General features: G+C 47.1%; 1 protein-coding gene across 1 annotated transcript in view; it reads right to left on the minus strand.

The window, feature by feature from the left end:
• LOC129449942 (uncharacterized) overlaps positions 1 to 16,320 on the minus strand; it is a 74,607-nt gene that overhangs the window by 29,086 nt on the left and 29,201 nt on the right. Inside the window, exon 4 of the mRNA XM_073858863.1 lies at positions 6,659 to 7,270. Within this exon, the coding sequence (XP_073714964.1) occupies positions 6,659 to 7,270 (612 nt within the window). The remainder of the gene's footprint in view (positions 1 to 6,658; positions 7,271 to 16,320) is intronic.

Consider the following 16,320-nt stretch of genomic DNA (forward strand, 5'->3'; position numbering starts at 1 on the left):
TGTCGTGGTTGTTGGTGCAGCTGTTGTGGTTGTTGGCGCAACTATTGTGGTTGTTGGCGCAACTGTTGTGGTTGTTTGTGCTTGTGTTGTGGTTGTTGGTGCAACTGTTGTTGTTGTTGGCGCAAATGTTGTGGTTGTTTGTGCTTGTGTTGTGGTTGTTGGTGCAGCTGTCGTGGTTGTTGGTGCAACTGTTGTGGTTGTTGGTGCAGCTGTTGTGGTTGTTGTTGCAGCTGTCGTGGTTGTTGGTGCAGCTGTTGTGGTTGTTGGCACAACTATTGTGGTAATTGGCGCAACTGTTGTGGTTGTTGGTGCAACTGTTGTGGTTGTTGCTGCAGTAGTTGTGGTTGTTGGCGCAACTGTTGTGGTTGTTTGTGCTTGTGTTGTGGTTGTTGGTGCAGCTGTTGTGCTTGTTGGTGCAGCTGTAGTGGTTGTTGTTGCAGTCGTTGTGGTTGTTGGCGCAACTGTTGTGGTTGTTTGTGCTTTTGTTGTGGTTGTTGGTGCAACTGTTGTGGTTGTTTGTGCTTGTGTTGTGGGTTTTGGTGCAGCTGTTGTGCTTGTTGGTGCAGTTGTTGTGGTTGTTGGTGCAACTGTAGTGGTTGTTGGTGTAACTGTGGTGGTTGTTGGTGCAACTGTCGTGGTTGTTGGTGCAACTGTTGTGGTTGTTTGTGCTTGTGTTGTGGTTGTTGGTGCAGCTGTTGTGGTTGTTGCTGCAGTAGTTGTGGTTGTTGGCGCAACTGTTGTGTTTGTTTGTGCTTGTGTTGTGGTTGTTGGTGCAACTGTTGTGGTTGTTGGTGCAGATGTTGTGGTTGTTGGTACAACTGTAGTGGTTGTTTGTGCTTGTGTTGTGGTTGTTGGTGCAGCTGTTGTGGTTGTTTGTGCATATGTCGTGGTTGTTGATGCAGCTGTCGTGATTGTTGGTGCAACTGTTGTGGTTGTTGGTGCAGCTGTTGTGGTTGTTGGTGCAGCTGTCGTTGTTGTTGGTGCAACTATTGTGGTTGTTGGCGCAACTGTTGTGGTTTTTTGTGCTTGTGTTGTGGTTGTTGGTGCAACTGTTGTTGTTGTTGGTGCAACTGTTGTGGTTGTTGGCGCAAATGTTGTGGTTGTTTGTGCAACTATTGTGGTTGTTGGCGCAACTGTTGTGGTTGTTTGTGCTTGTGTTGTGGTTGTTGGTGCAACTGTTGTTGTTGTTGGTGCAACTATTGTGGTTGTTGGCGCAACTGTTGTGGTTGTTTGTGCTTGTGTTGTGGTTGTTGGTGCAACTGTTGTGGTTGTTTGTGCAAATGTTGTGGTTGTTGATGCAGCTGTCGTGGTTGTTGGTGCAACTGTTGTGGTTGTTGGTGCAGCTGTTGTGGTTGTTGGTGCAGCTGTCGTGGTTGTTGGTGCAGCTGTTGTGGTTGTTAGCACAACTATTGTGGTTGTTGGCGCAACTGTTGTGGTTGTTTGTGCTTGTGTTGTGGTTGTTGGTGCAACTGTTGTGGTTGTTGGCGCAAATGTTGTGGTTGTTTGTGCTTGTGTTGTGGTTGTTGGTGCAACTGTTGTAGTTGTTGGTGCAACTGTTGTGGTTGTTGCTGCAGTAGTTGTGATTGTTGGCGCAACTGTTGTGGTTATTTGTGCTTGTGTTGTGGTTGTTGGTGCATCTGTTGTGGTTGTTGGTGCAGCTGTTGTGGTTGTTGCTGCAGTAGTTGTGGTTGTTGGCGCAACTGTTGTGGTTGTTTGTGCTTGTGTTGTGGTTGTTGGTGCAACTGTTGTGGTTGTTTGTGCAAGTGTTGTGGGTTTTGGTGCAGCTGTTGTGCTTGTTGGTGCAGTTGTTGTGGTTGTTGGTACTTGTGTTATGGTTGTTGGTGCAGTTGTATTGGTTGTTGGTGCTTGTGTTGTGGTTGTTTGTGCAACTGTTGTGGTTGTTGCTGAAACAGTTGTGGTTGTTGGTGCAACTGTTGTGGTTGTTTGTGCTTGTGTTGTGGTTGTGAGTGCAGCTTTAGTGGTTAATTGTGCTTGTGTTGTGGTTGTTTGTGCAGCTGTTGTGGTTGTTGGTGCAGCTGTTGTGGTTGTTGCTGCAGTAGTTGTGGTTGTTGGCGCAACTGTTGTGGTTGTTTGTGCTTGTGTTGTGGTTGTTGGTGCAACTGTTGTGGTTGTTTGTGCATGTGTTGTGGGTTTTGGTGCAGCTGTTGTGCTTGTTGGTGCAGTTGTTGTGGTTGTTGGTGCAACTGTTGTGGTTGTTGGTGCAGCTGTTGTGGTTGTTTCTGCAGTAGTTGTGGTTGTTGGTGCAACAGTTGTGGTTGTTTGTGCTTGTTTTGTGGTTGTTGGTGCAACTGTTGTGGTTGTTTGTGCTTGTGTTGTGGTTGTTGGTGCAACTGTTGTGGTTGTTTGTGCTTGTGTTGTGGGTTTTGGTGCAGCTGTTGTGGTTGTTGGTGCAGTTGTTGTGGTTGTTGGTGCAACTGTTGTGGTTGTTGGTGCAGCTGTTGTGGTTGTTTCTGCAGTAGTTGTGGTTGTTGGCGCAACTGTTGTGGTTGTTTGTGCTTGTTTTGTGGTTGTTGGTGCAACTGTTGTGGTTGTTTGTGCAAATGTTGTGGTTGTTGATGCAGCTGTCGTGGTTGTTGGTGCAACTGTTGTGGTTGTTGGTGCAAATGTTGTGGTTGTTGGTGCAGCTGTTGTGGTTGTTGGTGTAGCTGTTGTGGTTGTTGGTGCTTTTGTTGTGGTTGTTGGTGCAGCTGTTGTGCTTGTTGGTGCAGCTGTAGTGGTTGTTGTTGCAGTCGTTGTGGTTGTTGGTGCAGCTGTTGTTGTGGTTGGAGCAATTGTAGTGGTGGTTGGAGCAACAATTGTTGTTGTTGTTTGTGCTTGTGTTGTGGTTGTTGGTGCAACTGTTGTTGTTGTTGGTGCAACTGTTGTGGTTGTTTGTGCTTGTGTTGTGGTTGTTGGTGCAACTGTTGTTGTTGTTGGTGCAACTGTTGTGGTTGTTGGCGCAAATGTTGTGGTTGTTTGTGCTTGTGTTGTGGTTGTTGGTGCAACTGTTGTAGTTGTTGGTGCAACTGTTGTGGTTGTTGCTGCAGTAGTTGTGGTTGTTGGCGCAACTGTTGTGGTTGTTGGCGCAACTATTGTGGTTGTTGGCGCAACTGTTGTGGTTGTTTGTGCTTGTGTTGTGGTTGTTGGTGCAACTGTTGTTGTTGTTGGCGCAAATGTTGTGGTTGTTTGTGCTTGTGTTGTGGTTGTTGGCGCAACTGTTGTGGTTGTTTGTGCTTGTTTTGTGGTTGTTGGTGCAACTGTTGTGGTTGTTTGTGCAAATGTTGTGGTTGTTGATGCAGCTGTCGTGGTTGTTGGTGCAACTATTGTGGTTGTTGGTGCAAATGTTGTGGTTGTTGGTGCAGCTGTTGTGGTTGTTGGTGCAGCTGTCGTTGTTGTTGGTGCAGCTGTTGTGGTTGTTGGCGCAACTATTGTGGTTGTTGGCGCAACTGTTGTGGTTGTTTGTGCTTCTGTTGTGGTTGTTGGTGCAACTGTTGTTGTTGTTGGCGCAACTGTTGTGGTTGTTTGTGCTTGTGTTGTGGTTGTTGGTGCAACTGTTGTAGTTGTTGGTGCAACTGTTGTGTTTGTTGCTGCAGTAGTTGTGGTTGTTGGCGCAACTGTTGTGGTTGTTTGTGCTTGTGTTGTGGTTGTTGGTGCAACTGTTGTGGTTGTTTGTGCTTGTGTTGTGGGTTTTGGTGCAGCTGTTGTGGTTGTTGGTGCAGTTGTTGTGGTTGTTGGTGCAACTGTTGTGGTTGTTGGTGCAGCTGGTGTGGTTGTTGCTGCAGTAGTTGTGGTTGTTGGCGCAACTGTTGTGGTTGTTTGTGCTTGTTTTGTGGTTGTTGGTGCAACTGTTGTGGTTGTTTGTGCAAATGTTGTGGTTGTTGATGCAGCTGTCGTGGTTGTTGGTGCAACTGTTGTGGTTGTTGGTGCAGCTGTTGTGGTTGTTGGTGCAGCTGTCGTGGTTGTTGGTGCAGCTGTTGTGGTTGTTGGCGCAACTATTGTGGTTGTTGGCGCAACTGTTGTGGTTGTTGGCGCAACTATTGTGGTTGTTGGCGCAACTGTTGTGGTTGTTTGTGCTTGTGTTGTGGTTGTTGGTGCAACTGTTGTTGTTGTTGGTACAAATGTTGTGGTTGTTTGTGCTTGTGTTGTGGTTGTTGGTGCAACTGTTGTGGTTGTTTGTGCTTGTTTTGTGGTTGTTGGTGCAACTGTTGTGGTTGTTTGTGCAAATGTTGTGGTTGTTGATGCAGCTGTCGTGGTTGTTGGTGCAACTGTTGTGGTTGTTGGTGCAGCTGGTGTGGTTGTTGCTGCAGTAGTTGTGGTTGTTGGCGCAACTGTTGTGGTTGTTTGTGCTTGTTTTGTGGTTGTTGGTGCAGCTGTTGTGGTTGTTGGCGCAACTATTGTGGTTGTTGGCGCAACTGTTGTGGTTGTTGGTGCAACTGTTGTGGTTGTTGGTGCAACTGTTGTTGTTGTTGGCGCAAATGTTGTGGTTGTTTGTGCTTGTGTTGTGGTTGTTGGTGCAGCTGTTGTTGTTGTTGGCGCAAATGTTGTGGTTGTTTGTGCTTGTGTTGTGGTTGTTGGTGCAACTGTTGTTGTTGTTGGCGAAAATGTTGTGGTTGTTTGTGCTTGTGTTGTGGTTGTTGGTGCAGCTGTTGTGGTTGTTGTTGCAGCTGTCGTGGTTGTTGGTGCAGCTGTTGTGGTTGTTGGCACAACTATTGTGGTTGTTGGCGCAACTGTTGTGGTTGTTGGTGCAACTGTTGTGGTTGTTGCTGCAGTAGTTGTGGTTGTTGGCGCAACTGTTGTGGTTGTTTGTGCTTGTGTTGTGGTTGTTGGTGCAGCTGTTGTGGTTGTTGGTGCAGCTGTTGTGGTTGTTGGCGCAGTAGTTGTGGTTGTTGGCGCAACTGTTGTGGTTGTTTGTGCTTGTGTTGTGGTTGTTGGTGCAGCTGTTGTGGTTGTTTCTGCAGTAGTTGTGGTTGTTGGCGCAACTGTTGTGGTTGTTTGTGCTTGTTTTGTGGTTGTTGGTGCAACTGTTGTGGTTGTTTGTGCTTGTGTTGTGGTTGTTGGTGCAGATGTTGTGGTTGTTGGTGCTTGTGTTGTGGTTGTTGGTGCAGCTGTTGTGGTTGTTTGTGCAAATGTCGTGGTTGTTGATGCAGCTGTCGTGGTTGTTGGTGCAACTGTTGTGGTTGTTGGTGCAGCTGTTGTGGTTGTTGGTGCAGCTGTTGTGGTTGTTGGTGCAACTATTGTGGTTGTTGGCGCAACTGTTGTGGTTGTTTGTGCTTGTGTTGTGGTTGTTGGTGCAACTGTTGTTGTTGTTGGTGCAACTATTGTGGTTGTTGGCGCAACTGTTGTGGTTGTTGGAGCATCTGTTGTGGTTGTTTGAGCAACTGTTGTGGTTGTTGGTGCATCTGTTGTGGTGTTTGGAGCAACTGTTGTGGTTGTTGGAGCTTTTGTTGTGGTTGTTGGAGCAACTGTTGTGGTTGTTTGGTGCAGTTGTTGTGGTTGTTGGTGCAACTGTTGTGGTTGTTGGTGCAGCTGTTGTGGTTGTTTCTGCAGTAGTTGTGGTTGTTGGCGCAACTGTTGTGGTTGTTTGTGCTTGTTTTGTGGTTGTTGGTGCAACTGTTGTGGTTGTTTGTGCAAATGTTGTGGTTGTTGATGCAGCTGTCGTGGTTGTTGGTGCAACTGTTGTGGTTGTTGGTGCAAATGTTGTGGTTGTTGGTGCAGCTGTTGTGGTTGTTGGTGCAGCTGTCGTTGTTGTTGGTGCAGCTGTTGTGGTTGTTGGCGCAACTATTGTGGTTGTTGGCGCAACTGTTGTGGTTGTTTGTGCTTGTATTGTGGTTGTTGGTGCAACTGTTGTTGTTGTTGGTGCAACTGTTGTGGTTGTTGGCGCAAATGTTGTGGTTGTTTGTGCTTGTGTTGTGGTTGTTGGTGCAACTGTTGTAGTTGTTGGTGCAACTGTTGTGTTTGTTGCTGCAGTAGTTGTGGTTGTTGGCGCAACTGTTGTGGTTGTTTGTGCTTGTGTTGTGGTTGTTGGTGCAGCTGTTGTGGTTGTTGGTGCAGCTGTCGTGGTTGTTGGTCCAGCTGTTGTGGTTGTTGGCGCAACTATTGTGGTTGTTGGCGCAACTGTTGTGGTTGTTTGTGCTTGTGTTGTGGTTGTTGGTGCAACTGTTGTTGTTGTTGGCGCAATTGTTGTGGTTGTTTGTGCTTGTGTTGTGGTTGTTGGTGCAGCTGTTGTTGTTGTTGGTGCAAATGTTGTGGTTGTTTGTGCTTGTGTTGTGGTTGTTGGTGCAACTGTTGTTGTTGTTGGCGCAAATGTTGTGGTTGTTTGTGCTTGTGTTGTGGTTGTTGGTGCAGCTGTTGTGGTTGTTGTTGCAGCTGTCGTGGTTGTTGGTGCAGCTGTTGTGGTTGTTGGCACAACTATTGTGGTTGTTGGCGCAACTGTTGTGGTTGTTGGTGCAACTGTTGTGGTTGTTGCTGCAGTAGTTGTGGTTGTTGGCGCAACTGTTGTGGTTGTTTGTGCTTGTGTTGTGGTTGTTGGTGCAGCTGTTGTGGTTGTTTCTGCAGTAGTTGTGGTTGTTGGCGCAACTGTTGTGGTTGTTTGTGCTTGTTTTGTGGTTGTTGGTGCAACTGTTGTGGTTGTTTGTGCTTGTGTTGTGGTTGTTGGTGCAGATGTTGTGGTTGTTGGTACAACTGTAGTGGTTGTTGGTGCTTGTGTTGTGGTTGTTGGTGCAGCTGTTGTGGTTGTTTGTGCAAATGTCGTGGTTGTTGATGCAGCTGTCGTGGTTGTTGGTGCAACTGTTGTGGTTGTTGGTGCAGCTGTTGTGGTTGTTGGTGCAGCTGTTGTGGTTGTTGGTGCAACTATTGTGGTTGTTGGCGCAACTGTTGTGGTTGTTTGTGCTTGTGTTGTGGTTGTTGGTGCAACTGTTGTTGTTGTTGGTGCAACTATTGTGGTTGTTGGCGCAACTGTTGTGGTTGTTTGTGCTTGTGTTGTGGTTGTTGGTGCAACTGTTGTTGTTGTTGGTGCAACTGTTGTGGTTGTTGGTGCAACTGTTGTGGTTGTTTGTGCTTGTGTTGTGGTTGTTGGTGCAACTGTTGTGGTTGTTTGTGCTTGTGTTGTGGGTTTTGGTGCAGCTGTTGTGGTTGTTGGTGCAGTTGTTGTGGTTGTTGGTGCAACTGTTGTGGTTGTTTGTGCAGCTGTTGTGGTTGTTGGCGCAACTGTTGTGGTTGTTTGTGCTTGTGTTGTGGTTGTTGGTGCAGCTGTTGTGGTTGTTGGTGCAGCTGTTGTGGTTGTTGCTGCAGTAGTTGTGGTTGTTGGCGCAACTGTTGTGGTTGTTTGTGCTTGTGTTGTGGTTGTTGGTGCAGCTGTTGTGGTTGTTTCTGCAGTAGTTGTGGTTGTTGGCGCAACTGTTGTGGTTGTTTGTGCTTGTTTTGTGGTTGTTGGTGCAACTGTTGTGGTTGTTTGTGCTTGTGTTGTGGTTGTTGGTGCAGATGTTGTGGTTGTTGGTACAACTGTAGTGGTTGTTGGTGCTTGTGTTGTGGTTGTTGGTGCAGCTGTTGTGGTTGTTTGTGCAAATGTCGTGGTTGTTGATGCAGCTGTCGTGGTTGTTGGTGCAACTGTTGTGGTTGTTGGTGCAGCTGTTGTGGTTGTTGGTGCAGCTGTTGTGGTTGTTGGTGCAACTATTGTGGTTGTTGGCGCAACTGTTGTGGTTGTTTGTGCTTGTGTTGTGGTTGTTGGTGCAACTGTTGTTGTTGTTGGTGCAACTATTGTGGTTGTTGGCGCAACTGTTGTGGTTGTTTGTGCTTGTGTTGTGGTTGTTGGTGCAACTGTTGTTGTTGTTGGTGCAACTGTTGTGGTTGTTGGTGCAACTGTTGTGGTTGTTTGTGCTTGTGTTGTGGTTGTTGGTGCAACTGTTGTGGTTGTTTGTGCTTGTGTTGTGGTTGTTGGTGCAGCTGTTGTGGTTGTTGGTGCAGTTGTTGTGGTTGTTGGTGCAAATGTTGTGGTTGTTTGTGCTTGTGTTGTGGTTGTTGGTGCAACTGTTGTAGTTGTTGGTGCAACTGTTGTGTTTGTTGCTGCAGTAGTTGTGGTTGTTGGCGCAACTGTTGTGGTTGTTTGTGCTTGTGTTGTGGTTGTTGGTGCAACTGTTGTGGTTGTTTGTGCTTGTGTTGTGGGTTTTGGTGCAGCTGTTGTGGTTGTTGGTGCAGTTGTTGTGGTTGTTGGTGCAACTGTTGTGGTTGTTGGTGCAGCTGGTGTGGTTGTTGCTGCAGTAGTTGTGGTTGTTGGCGCAACTGTTGTGGTTGTTTGTGCTTGTTTTGTGGTTGTTGGTGCAACTGTTGTGGTTGTTTGTGCAAATGTTGTGGTTGTTGATGCAGCTGTCGTGGTTGTTGGTGCAACTGTTGTGGTTGTTGGCGCAACTATTGTGGTTGTTGGCGCAACTGTTGTGGTTGTTTGTGCTTGTGTTGTGGTTGTTGGTGCAACTGTTGTTGTTGTTGGCGCAAATGTTGTGGTTGTTTGTGCTTGTGTTGTGGTTGTTGGTGCAGCTGTTGTGGTTGTTTCTGCAGTAGTTGTGGTTGTTGGCGCAACTGTTGTGGTTGTTTGTGCTTGTTTTGTGGTTGTTGGTGCAACTGTTGTGGTTGTTTGTGCAAATGTTGTGGTTGTTGATGCAGCTGTTGTGGTTGTTGGTGCAACTGTTGTGGTTGTTGGTGCAGCTGTTGTGGTTGTTTCTGCAGTAGTTGTGGTTGTTGGCGCAACTGTTGTGGTTGTTTGTGCTTGTTTTGTGGTTGTTGGTGCAACTGTTGTGGTTGTTTGTGCAAATGTTGTGGTTGTTGATGCAGCTGTCGTGGTTGTTGGTGCAACTGTTGTGGTTGTTGGTGCAAATGTTGTGGTTGTTGGTGCAGCTGTTGTGGTTGTTGGTGCAGCTGTCGTTGTTGTTGGTGCAGCTGTTGTGGTTGTTGGCGCAACTATTGTGGTTGTTGGCGCAACTGTTGTGGTTGTTTGTGCTTGTGTTGTGGTTGTTGGTGCAACTGTTGTTGTTGTTGTTGGTGCAACTGTTGTGGTTGTTGGCGCAAATGTTGTGGTTGTTTGTGCTTGTGTTGTGGTTGTTGGTGCAACTGTTGTAGTTGTTGGTGCAACTGTTGTGTTTGTTGCTGCAGTAGTTGTGGTTGTTGGCGCAACTGTTGTGGTTGTTTGTGCTTGTGTTGTGGTTGTTGGTGCAACTGTTGTGGTTGTTGGTGCAGCTGTCGTGGTTGTTGGTGCAGCTGTTGTGGTTGTTGGCGCAACTATTGTGGTTGTTGGCGCAACTGTTGTGGTTGTTTGTGCTTGTGTTGTGGTTGTTGGTGCAACTGTTGTTGTTGTTGGCGCAAATTGTTGTGGTTGTTTGTGCTTGTGTTGTGGTTGTTGGTGCAGCTGTTGTTGTTGTTGGTGCAAATGTTGTGGTTGTTTGTGCTTGTGTTGTGGTTGTTGGTGCAACTGTTGTTGTTGTTGGCGCAATGTTGTGGTTGTTTGTGCTTGTGTTGTGGTTGTTGGTGCAGCTGTTGTGGTTGTTGTTGCAGCTGTCGTGGTTGTTGGTGCAGCTGTTGTGGTTGTTGGCACAACTATTGTGGTTGTTGGCGCAACTGTTGTGGTTGTTGGTGCAACTGTTGTGGTTGTTGCTGCAGTAGTTGTGGTTGTTGGCGCAACTGTTGTGGTTGTTTGTGCTTGTGTTGTGGTTGTTGGTGCAGCTGTTGTGGTTGTTGGTGCAGCTGTTGTGGTTGTTGCTGCAGTAGTTGTGGTTGTTGGCGCAACTGTTGTGGTTGTTTGTGCTTGTGTTGTGGTTGTTGGTGCAGCTGTTGTGGTTGTTTCTGCAGTAGTTGTGGTTGTTGGCGCAACTGTTGTGGTTGTTTGTGCTTGTTTTGTGGTTGTTGGTGCAACTGTTGTGGTTGTTTGTGCTTGTGTTGTGGTTGTTGGTGCAGATGTTGTGGTTGTTGGTGCAACTGTAGTGGTTGTCGGTGCTTGTGTTGTGGTTGTTGGTGCAGGTGTTGTGGTTGTTTGTGCAAATGTCGTGGTTGTTGATGCAGCTGTCGTGGTTGTTGGTGCAACTGTTGTGGTTGTTGGTGCAGCTGTTGTGGTTGTTGGTGCAGCTGTTGTGGTTGTTGGTGCAACTATTGTGGTTGTTGGCGCAACTGTTGTGGTTGTTTGTGCTTGTGTTGTGGTTGTTGGTGCAACTGTTGTTGTTGTTGGTGCAACTATTGTGGTTGTTGGCGCAACTGTTGTGGTTGTTTGTGCTTGTGTTGTGGTTGTTGGTGCAACTGTTGTTGTTGTTGGTGCAACTGTTGTGGTTGTTGGCGCAACTGTTGTGGTTGTTTGTGCTTGTGTTGTGGTTGTTGGTGCAACTGTTGTGGTTGTTTGTGCTTGTGTTGTGGGTTTTGGTGCAGCTGTTGTGGTTGTTGGTGCAGTTGTTGTGGTTGTTGGTGCAACTGTTGTGGTTGTTGGTGCAGCTGTTGTGGTTGTTTCTGCAGTAGTTGTGGTTGTTGGCGCAACTGTTGTGGTTGTTTGTGCTTGTTTTGTGGTTGTTGGTGCAACTGTTGTGGTTGTTTGTGCAAATGTTGTGGTTGTTGATGCAGCTGTCGTGGTTGTTGGTGCAACTGTTGTGGTTGTTGGTGCAAATGTTGTGGTTGTTGGTGCAGCTGTTGTGGTTGTTGGTGCAGCTGTCGTTGTTGTTGGTGCAGCTGTTGTGGTTGTTGGCGCAACTATTGTGGTTGTTGGCGCAACTGTTGTGGTTGTTTGTGCTTGTGTTGTGGTTGTTGGTGCAACTGTTGTTGTTGTTGGTGCAACTGTTGTGGTTGTTGGAGCAAATGTTGTGGTTGTTTGTGCTTGTGTTGTGGTTGTTGGTGCAACTGTTGTAGTTGTTGGTGCAACTGTTGTGTTTGTTGCTGCAGTAGTTGTGGTTGTTGGCGCAACTGTTGTGGTTGTTTGTGCTTGTGTTGTGGTTGTTGGTGCAACTGTTGTGGTTGTTTGTGCTTGTGTTGTGGGTTTTGGTGCAGCTGTTGTGGTTGTTGGTGCAGTTGTTGTGGTTGTTGGTGCAACTGTTGTGGTTGTTGGTGCAGCTGGTGTGGTTGTTGCTGCAGTAGTTGTGGTTGTTGGCGCAACTGTTGTGGTTGTTTGTGCTTGTTTTGTGGTTGTTGGTGCAACTGTTGTGGTTGTTTGTGCAAATGTTGTGGTTGTTGATGCAGCTGTCGTGGTTGTTGGTGCAACTGTTGTGGTTGTTGGCGCAACTATTGTGGTTGTTGGCGCAACTGTTGTGGTTGTTTGTGCTTGTGTTGTGGTTGTTGGTGCAACTGTTGTTGTTGTTGGCGCAAATGTTGTGGTTGTTTGTGCTTGTGTTGTGGTTGTTGGTGCAGCTGTTGTGGTTGTTTCTGCAGTAGTTGTGGTTGTTGGCGCAACTGTTGTGGTTGTTTGTGCTTGTTTTGTGGTTGTTGGTGCAACTGTTGTGGTTGTTTGTGCAAATGTTGTGGTTGTTGATGCAGCTGTTGTGGTTGTTGGTGCAACTGTTGTGGTTGTTGATGCAGCTTTTGTGGTTGTTGGTGCAGCTGTCGTGGTTGTTGGTGCAGCTGTTGTGGTTGTTGGCGCAACTATTGTGGTTGTTGGCGCAACTGTTGTGGTTGTTTGTGCTTGTGTTGTGGTTGTTGGTGCAACTGTTGTTGTTGTTGGCGCAAATGTTGTGGTTGTTTGTGCTTGTGTTGTGGTTGTTGGTGCAGCTGTCGTGGTTGTTGGTGCAACTGTTGTGGTTGTTGGTGCAGCTGTTGTGGTTGTTGTTGCAGCTGTCGTGGTTGTTGGTGCAGCTGTTGTGGTTGTTGGCACAACTATTGTGGTTGTTGGCGCAACTGTTGTGGTTGTTTGTGCTTGTGTTGTGGTTGTTGGTGCAGCTGTTGTGGTTGTTGGTGCAGCTGTTGTGGTTGTTGCTGCAGTAGTTGTGGTTGTTGGCGCAACTGTTGTGGTTGTTTGTGCTTGTGTTGTGGTTGTTGGTGCAGCTGTTGTGGTTGTTTCTGCAGTAGTTGTGGTTGTTGGCGCAACTGTTGTGGTTGTTTGTGCTTGTTTTGTGGTTGTTGGTGCAACTGTTGTGGTTGTTTGTGCTTGTGTTGTGGTTGTTGGTGCAGATGTTGTGGTTGTTGGTACAACTGTAGTGGTTGTTGGTGCTTGTGTTGTGGTTGTTGGTGCAGCTGTTGTGCTTGTTTGTGCAAATGTGTTGTGGTTGTTGATGCAGCTGTTGTGGTTGTTGGTGCAACTGTTGTGGTTGTTGGTGCAGCTGTTGTGCTTGTTGGTGAGGCTGTAGTGGTTGTTGGTGCAACTGTAGTGGTGGTTGAAGCAACAGTTGTTGTTGTTTGTGCTTGTGTTGTGGTTGTTGGTGCAACTGTTGTGGTTGTTGGTGCAACTATTGTGGTTGTTGGCGCAACTGTTGTGGTTGTTGGTGCAACTGTTGTGGTTGTTGGTGCAGTAGTTGTGGTTGTTGGCGCAACTGTTGTGGTTGTTTGTGCTTGTGTTGTGGTTGTTGGTGCAGCTGTTGTGGTTGTTGGTGCAGCTGTTGTGGTTGTTGCTGCAGTAGTTGTGGTTGTTGGCGCAACTGTTGTGGTTGTTTGTGCTTGTGTTGTGGTTGTTGGTGCAGCTGTTGTGGTTGTTTCTGCAGTAGTTGTGGTTGTTGGCGCAACTGTTGTGGTTGTTTGTGCTTGTTTTGTGGTTGTTGGTGCAACTGTTGTGGTTGTTTGTGCTTGTGTTGTGGTTGTTGGTGCAGATGTTGTGGTTGTTGGTACAACTGTAGTGGTTGTTGGTGCTTGTGTTGTGGTTGTTGGTGCAGCTGTTGTGGTTGTTTGTGCAAATGTCGTGGTTGTTGATGCAGCTGTTGTGGTTGTTGGTGCAACTGTTGTGGTTGTTGGTGCAGCTGTTGTGGTTGTTGGTGCAGCTGTTGTGGTTGTTGGTGCAACTATTGTGGTTGTTGGCGCAACTGTTGTGGTTGTTTGTGCTTGTGTTGTGGTTGTTGGTGCAACTGTTGTTGTTGTTGTTGGTGCAACTATTGTGGTTGTTGGCGCAACTGTTGTGGTTGTTTGTGCTTGTGTTGTGGTTGTTGGTGCAACTGTTGTTGTTGTTGGTGCAACTGTTGTGGTTGTTGGCGCAAATGTTGTGGTTGTTTGTGCTTGTGTTGTGGTTGTTGGTGCAACTGTTGTAGTTGTTGGTGCAACTGTTGTGGTTGTTGCTGCAGTAGTTGTGGTTGTTGGCGCAACTGTTGTGGTTGTTTGTGCTTGTGTTGTGGGTTTTGATGCAGCTGTTGTGGTTGTTGGTGCAGTTGTTGTTGTTGTTGGTGCAGCTGTTGTGGTTGTTGCTGCAGTAGTTGTGGTTGTTGGCGCAACTGTTGTGGTTGTTTGTGCTTGTGTTGTGGTTGTTGGTGCAGCTGTTGTGGTGGTTTCTGCAGTAGTTGTGGTTGTTGGCGCAACTGTTGTGGTTGTTTGTGCTTGTTTTGTGGTTGTTGGTGCAACTGTTGTGGTTGTTTGTGCAAATGTTGTGGTTGTTGATGCAGCTGTCGTGGTTGTTGGTGCAACTGTCGTGGTTGTTGGTGCAACTGTTGTGGTTGTTGGTGCAGCTGTTGTGCTTGTTGGTGCAGCTGTAGTGGTTGTTGTTGCAACTGTCGTGGTTGTTGGTGCAACTGTTGTGGTTGTTGGCGCAAATGTTGTGGTTGTTTGTGCTTGTGTTGTGGTTGTTGGTGCAACTGTTCGTGGTTGTTGTTGCAACTGTCGTGGTTGTTGGTGCAACTGTTGTGGTTGTTGGCGCAACTGTTGTGGTTGTTTGTGCTTGTGTTGTGGTTGTTGGTGCAACTGTTGTTGTTGTTGGCGCAAATGTTGTGGTTGTTTGTGCTTGTGTTGTGGTTGTTGGTGCAGCTGTTGTGGTTGTTGGTGCAGCTGTCGTTGTTGTTGGTGCAGCTGTTGTGGTTGTTGGTGCAACTATTGTGGTTGTTGGCGCAACTGTTGTGGTTGTTTGTGCTTGTGTTGTGGTTGTTGGTGCAACTGTTGTTGTTGTTGGTGCAACTATTGTGGTTGTTGGCGCAACTGTTGTGGTTGTTTGTGCTTGTGTTGTGGTTGTTGGTGCAACTGTTGTGGTTGTTTGTGCTTGTGTTGTGGGTTTTGGTGCAGCTGTTGTGGTTGTTGGTGCAGTTGTTGGTGCAACTGTTGTAGTTGTTGGTGCAGCTGTTGTGGTTGTTGCTGCAGTAGTTGTGGTTGTTGGCTCAACTGTTGTGGTTGTTTGTGCTTGTGTTGTGGTTGTTGGTGCAGCTGTTGTGGTTGTTTCTGCAGTAGTTGTGGTTGTTGGCGCAACTGTTGTGGTTGTTTGTGCTTGTTTTGTGGTTGTTGGTGCAACTGTTGTGGTTGTTTGTGCTTGTGTTGTGGTTGTTGGTGCAACTGTTGTGGTTGTTGGTGCAGATGTTGTGGTTGTTGGTACAACTGTAGTGGTTGTTGGTGCAGCTGTTGTGGTTGTTGGTACAACTGTTGTGGTTGTTGGTGCAGCCGTTGTAGTTGTTGATGCAACTTTCGTAGTTGTCGGTGCAGCTGTTGTAGTTGTTGGTGCTTGTGTTGTGGTTGTTGGTTCAAGTGTCGTGGTTGTTGGTGCAAGTGTTGTGGTTGTTGGTTCAAGTGTATTGGTTGTTGGTGCAGCTGTTGTGGTTGTTGGTACAACTGTTGTGGTTGTTGGTGCAGCCGTTGTAGTTGTTGATGCAACTTTCGTAGTTGTAGGTGCAGCTGTTGTGGTTGTTGGTGCTTGTGTTGTGGTTGTTTGTGCTTGTGTTGTGGTTGTTGGTGCAGCTGTTGTGGTTGTTTCTGCAGTAGTTGTGGTTGTTGGCGCAACTGTTGTGGTTGTTTGTGCTTGTTTTGTGGTTGTTGGTGCAACTGTTGTGGTTGTTTGTGCTTGTGTTGTGGTTGTTGGTGCAACTGTTGTGGTTGTTGGTGCAGATGTTGTGGTTGTTGGTACAACTGTAGTGGTTGTTGGTGCAGCTGTTGTGGTTGTTGGTACAACTGTTGTGGTTGTTGGTGCAGCCGTTGTAGTTGTTGATGCAACTTTCGTAGTTGTAGGTGCAGCTGTTGTGGTTGTTGGTGCAGCTGTTGTGGTTGTTGGTGCAGCTGTCGTGGTTGTTGGTGCAGCTGTTGTGGTTGTTGGCGCAACTATTGTGGTTGTTGGCGCAACTGTTGTGGTTGTTTGTGCTTGTGTTGTGGTTGTTGGTGCAACTGTTGTTGTTGTTGGCGCAAATGTTGTGGTTGTTTGTGCTTGTGTTGTGGTTGTTGGTGCAGCTGTCGTGGTTGTTGGTGCAACTGTTGTGGTTGTTGGTGCAGCTGTAGTGGTTGTTGTTGTTGTGGTTGTTGGTGCAGCTGTTGTGGTTGTTGGCACAACTATTGTGGTTGTTGGCGCAACTGTTGTGGTTGTTTGTGCTTGTGTTGTGGTTGTTGGTGCAGCTGTTGTGGTTGTTGCTGCAGTAGTTGTGGTTGTTGGCGCAACTGTTGTGGTTGTTTGTGCTTGTGTTGTGGTTGTTGGTGCAACTGTTGTGGTTGTTTGTGCTTGTGTTGTGGGTTTTGGTGCAGCTGTTGTGCTTGTTGGTGCAGTTGTTGTGGTTGTTGGTGCAACTGTTGTGGTTGTTGGTGCAGCTGTTGTGGTTGTTGCTGCAGTAGTTGTGGTTGTTGGCGCAACTGTTGTGGTTGTTTGTGCTTGTGTTGTGGTTGTTGGTGCAGCTGTTGTGGTTGTTTCTGCAGTAGTTGTGGTTGTTGGCACAACTGTTGTGGTTGTTTGTGCTTGTTTTGTGGTTGTTGGCACAACTGTTGTGGTTGTTTGTGCTTGTTTTGTGGTTGTTGGTGCAACTGTTGTGGTTGTTGGTGCAGATGTTGTTGTTGATGGTACAACTGTAGTGGTTGTTGGTGCTTGTGTTGTGGTTGTTGGTGCAGCTGTTGTGGTTGTTTGTGCAAATGTCGTGGTTGTTGATGCAGCTGTCGTGGTTGTTGGTGCAACTGTTGTGGTTGTTGGTGCAGCTGTTGTGGTTGTTGGTGCAGCTGTCGTTGTTGTTGGTGCAGCTGTTGTGGTTGTTTGTGCAACTATTGTGGTTGTTGGCGCAACTGTTGTGGTTGTTTGTGCTTGTGTTGTGGTTGTTGGTGCAACTGTTGTTGTTGTTGTTGGTGCAACTGTTGTGGTTGTTGGCGCAAATGTTGTGGTTGTTTGTGCTTGTGTTGTGGTTGTTGGTGCAACTGTTGTAGTTGTTGGTGCAACTGTTGTGGTTGTTGCTGCAGTAGTTGTGGTTGTTGGCGCAACTGTTGTGGTTGTTTGTGCTTGTG

This window comes from Misgurnus anguillicaudatus, chromosome 21, assembly GCF_027580225.2.
Source record: "Misgurnus anguillicaudatus chromosome 21, ASM2758022v2, whole genome shotgun sequence".
Classification (NCBI taxonomy): Eukaryota; Metazoa; Chordata; class Actinopteri; order Cypriniformes; family Cobitidae; genus Misgurnus; species Misgurnus anguillicaudatus.